The 4,174-nt window shown below is 54.2% G+C and overlaps 1 protein-coding gene across 2 annotated transcripts; it reads left to right on the plus strand.

The window, feature by feature from the left end:
* The first annotated feature begins 945 nt into the window (after positions 1-945).
* LOC136451037 (transcription factor TCP20-like) lies at positions 946-2,829 on the plus strand. Of its 2 annotated transcripts, XM_066451771.1 has the most exons (3): positions 946-2,464; positions 2,571-2,617; positions 2,725-2,829. In XM_066451771.1, exon 1 carries the CDS (start codon positions 1,205-1,207, stop codon positions 2,183-2,185), a length of 981 nt encoding a protein of 326 aa, XP_066307868.1. In that variant the 5' UTR covers positions 946-1,204; the 3' UTR covers positions 2,186-2,464; positions 2,571-2,617; positions 2,725-2,829. The 2 variants fall into 2 exon arrangements, with proteins under 2 accessions (XP_066307868.1, XP_066307867.1); XM_066451770.1 differs by having other exon boundaries at positions 2,571-2,829.
* Positions 2,830-4,174: the final 1,345 nt, after the last annotated feature.

Raw genomic sequence — 4,174 nt, forward strand, 5'->3', positions numbered from 1 at the left:
CAAAATTTGTTGGCCCAACAAAATCTACCCTCCAGACCCCATTGTGGTGGAAGAATGGGGGCCGGCCCCAATCTTTCCTCTGCCGCGCGTGCTGCTACGCCTCCGCCGCGCGGATGCTCCCCACCCGGCACGGTCTCCCTCCCAGCGTGGCGACTCTCCCCTCCACCCCCTCCAGCGGATGCGGCAGCGCAGGGACGGCCCAGATCGATGCGGGCACCCTGCTCCGGCGCTGCCATTGCCGCGTGGATGCTGGCGCGCTGCTCCACCGCCACCGCATGGGGATGCGGGCGCGCTGCTCCGTCGCCACCGCGTGGGCGAGGAATCACGACTCCGGTGCAGGTGCGACCGCCCATCCCCGCCGTCGCTCGGGCACGGCCGTCATCCGCGCCGCTGCACAGGCCCGGTCACTGCTCGCCTTGGTACCGGCTCCATTCTCCCCTGTGGCCGGCGTCTCCTCCCTTGCCTCCCTCCGCCGCGCGCGGAGCGGCCCGACCACGCCTCCCTCCAATGGGCGACTGCATTGCCCCTGCCGCTCATCCATGCCCTATGTGTGTGGAGAGGATGAGGGGAAGAAAGGCATGGCTCAATGACACGCGGGTCCCAATTGTCATTGACTGCTGATATGGATTTGGGGGGCTTTGTTTTGGGACTGCTGCTGAAGTAGAAGAGATTTATTGGGCCAATAAAAGTTAGAGTCAGCATCCCAAATAAAAAGTAGAGACTGTGTTTTTAGGGGCTAGTGCTGGAGATGCTCTAACAAAAGCATCATGCTAACCATCACAGCATCACTTTAACAGTAGGTAAAAGTGAAACCCCAAAAATGATGGGGGGGGGGGGGGGGGGGGGGGGGGGGGGGGGCATTGTAAAAGGAGGAGCAGATGAAAAGGAAAGTCCAAATAGAGTGAAAGTGGGTGTGGTATCTTTTCCTAGATTTTCTTATTCCCCCCTTCTCTCTCCTTCTATTCTCTTTCTCTCTCTCTCTCTCCTTCCTCCGTCCCCTCGCCTCTCCCACCCCCACCAAGCAGCGCCGGTCACCATCTCTCCCCATCCCCTTTGCCGCCCTTGGTCTTCTCCCTCCTCAGGGCAGGGAGGGGAAGCGGAAGAAGGAGGCGAGAGCACGGAAGCCTGATTTGATTTGCTTTTGGTTGCCGAGAGGAGGGAGTTGGTGCAGTTTGTAGGCGTGCCTCTGTGTCTGTGTGTGGAGATGGACCCCAAGTTCCCCACACCCCCACCGCTAAACAAAACGGAGCCCACCACCGCGACGACCACCACCACCACCTCGACCGCGCAGCAGCAGCAGTTGGATCCTAAGGACTACCAGCAGCAGCAGCAGCCGGCGCAGCACCACCTGCAAATCCAAATTCACCAGCCGCCGCAGCAGGACGGGGGCGGCGGAGGGAAGGAGCAACAGCAGCAGCTGCAGGTGGTGGCGCAGCCCGGGGAGCGGAGGCAGCAGGCGCTCGCGCCCAAGCGGAGCTCCAACAAGGACCGCCACACCAAGGTCGACGGCAGGGGCCGCCGGATCCGGATGCCCGCGCTGTGCGCCGCGCGGATCTTCCAGCTCACGCGGGAGCTCGGCCACAAGTCCGACGGCGAGACCGTGCAGTGGCTGCTGCAGCAGGCCGAGCCGGCCATCGTCGCCGCCACCGGCACGGGCACCATACCGGCGTCCGCGCTCGCATCCGTCGCGCCCTCGCTCCCGTCGCCCACCTCCGGGCTCACCAGGCCGCACCACCACCACCACCCGCACCACATATGGGCGCCCTCCGCCGCGTCCGCGGGTTTCTCCTCGCCCTCCTTCCTCAATTCCGCCGCCGCGGGCACGGGAGACGCCGCCGGCATCGGCGGCATCATGCAGCGGATGGGGATCCCCGCCGGCCTCGAGCTGCCGGGAGGGGGCGCCGCTGGGGCCACCCTCGGCGCTGGCGGCCACATCGGCTTTGCGCCCATGTTCGCTGGACACGCCGCGGCTATGCCGGGGCTCGAGCTCGGCCTCTCGCAGGACGGACACATCGGCGTGCTCGCCGCGCAGTCGATCAGCCAGTTCTACCACCAGGTCGGTGCTGCCGGCGGCAGCGGCCAGATGCAGCACCCGCACGGCCACCAGCATCACCATCATCAGCAGCAGGAGGACGGGGAGGACGACCGCGAGGACGGCGAGTCCGATGACGAGTCGGGGCAGTAGTGTAGTCGTTCAACTTCAACCTTGCGTTTTCTGGGTCTTCCCTCAAGTGGAGGGGGAGGAGAGAAAAGTGTGTGCGTGCAGCTACGGGATGCTTCTGCTACTCTTGGATTGTTGTTCGTCGAGTTGTGATGGATTTTTATGTTCATTTTTTCTCGTGTGGTATCCAAACTCAACGGAGGCCTCTCTTGCTCTGAGGACTTTCCGGCTCGAGATCATCCTCAGTTCTTCCCACAATCTCATGGGGTGGATGATCGCCACAGCCTTCTCTCCGACTTCCAGGTAATTTTTTCATCTTTTGCATTCAGTATTGCACATCTGGGTATGTTTTTAAGGAATTATGGTTTGGTTGACTGTGATCCTATATGTCGGTATGCTCACCCTGCAGGTGTATAATAGCTGAAAAACTTGATGGATTGGATCAATCGCCCTTGAGTGAGTGCTTTATTTGTTATTGCAAAGTGTGTAGATATTCAGGTATTTTTGCAGTTAGAGAGGTGTTCTTTTTATTGGAGTAATGATCCATGTTTTAAAACAATCAGGGTATTCGCCAGAAATTTGATCCTCCTCCACAGGCTGCCTATGCAACACAAATATGATACATATACATTTCTAGCCCATGATCACACAAACCTCTTTCTTCCTTCTCTCATATGCCTGTGATCTGTTTCTGACAAGATTTCTTCTTTTTTTGTGTGATGAAACATGCACGTCCTAGTTGTTTGCTTGAATCATCTGTTATTGTCAGTATATTTGTACCTAGGAGAATTTGTCTGTTACTACATTTTACTAGGGAAAGGATCAAGGGGTTCTATTGGTAGCCATAGATGGTGGCACAGCTATATATATGCATGTGCAGAACAGAATACAATAGAAGGCCGCATGACGCCTGATTCAGAAACAAGAATATAAGGATTAGACTTGGTACATCAATCATAGAAACTAGTGCTTTGTTGCCTATGAATATTTCCTGGAAAGTGTGCATTCTTGAGTTCGATTTGTTTGGAAAAAGTGAAAACAATATTACCATGCAATTTGCAAAAGCGGGACCTGGCATGTCGAAACTTTGGGATATTATTTCCTGATCTTCAGCCTGTTCGCTTGTTGGTTTCAGCTAGGACTTATCAACCAACCAACAGTGTTTTCCTCTCACAACGAACCAGCACCAGCCGGGCTTATCAGCCCAGAAACCAACCAGTGTCTTGGTGAATGACTACCTTCTATTTCTATGCTTAGATGTGTAGCATCTGGGACATGCCATTTTTTAAGAACATCCATGTCATCTGAACAGTACTTGCTGTGGATCTTTTCGCTTTAAACAACTTGCTGAAGACAACATCGAGATCAAGCCAACTTTAAGCTGGACGGCAGCATGTTCAGTAAAGTTGCTGAGAGTGCACAAAAGATGACTTTTTTCTATGTGGGTATCATGATTGTGTTGGCAAGTGTAGTTGCTCAACGTATTCTACTAGTTTATGCCGAGCTTGCTTATCACAACTGCAAGTGCCACTGAATGGAAAGAATAGAATCTCATGCTGTCTGCATTTCGGTTGTTCTTTGCATGGATTTCGTTCATGTTCACACATGTTTTTTGTCCTTGCCACATCCATTTATGAGATGTTGTTCCTTACAAGTGAGATGCAAATCATATTTCTGTTTGGTAGTACCTGTTAGGTCTTGCTCAGTCTCATGAAACCGAAACCTTATGTGGTACTTTGATATCGTCAGGGGCACATGGTCGGCTGTCAATGGTGGTCCATCGTAGTAGTACCCTAGCACCACTACATCACCATCGTCCTATGCTGAAATGTTCCAGAACCATAAATCAGAACAGATTTCTGTTGCTCTATTTATGTAGTAGCCCATGTTTTTTTTTCCCTGTGGCTGTGGTTGCTAGTGACCTCATTGGTTCTATCCACCCTGGCCATATTTATTTGGCGTGTTGTTGAGGGTAGCTGACGTTGCCGTTCTCATCCATGCTGCCTGATGCGT

The sequence above is a fragment of the Miscanthus floridulus genome, chromosome 5 (genome assembly GCF_019320115.1).
Source record: "Miscanthus floridulus cultivar M001 chromosome 5, ASM1932011v1, whole genome shotgun sequence".
Taxonomy (NCBI): domain Eukaryota; kingdom Viridiplantae; phylum Streptophyta; class Magnoliopsida; order Poales; family Poaceae; genus Miscanthus; species Miscanthus floridulus.

What these genes read in the sequence shown, in the direction of transcription:
- LOC136451037 (XM_066451770.1), top strand. Translation starts at nt 1,205, where the DNA reads ATGGACCCCAAGTTCCCCACACCCCCACCGCTAAACAAAACGGAGCCC.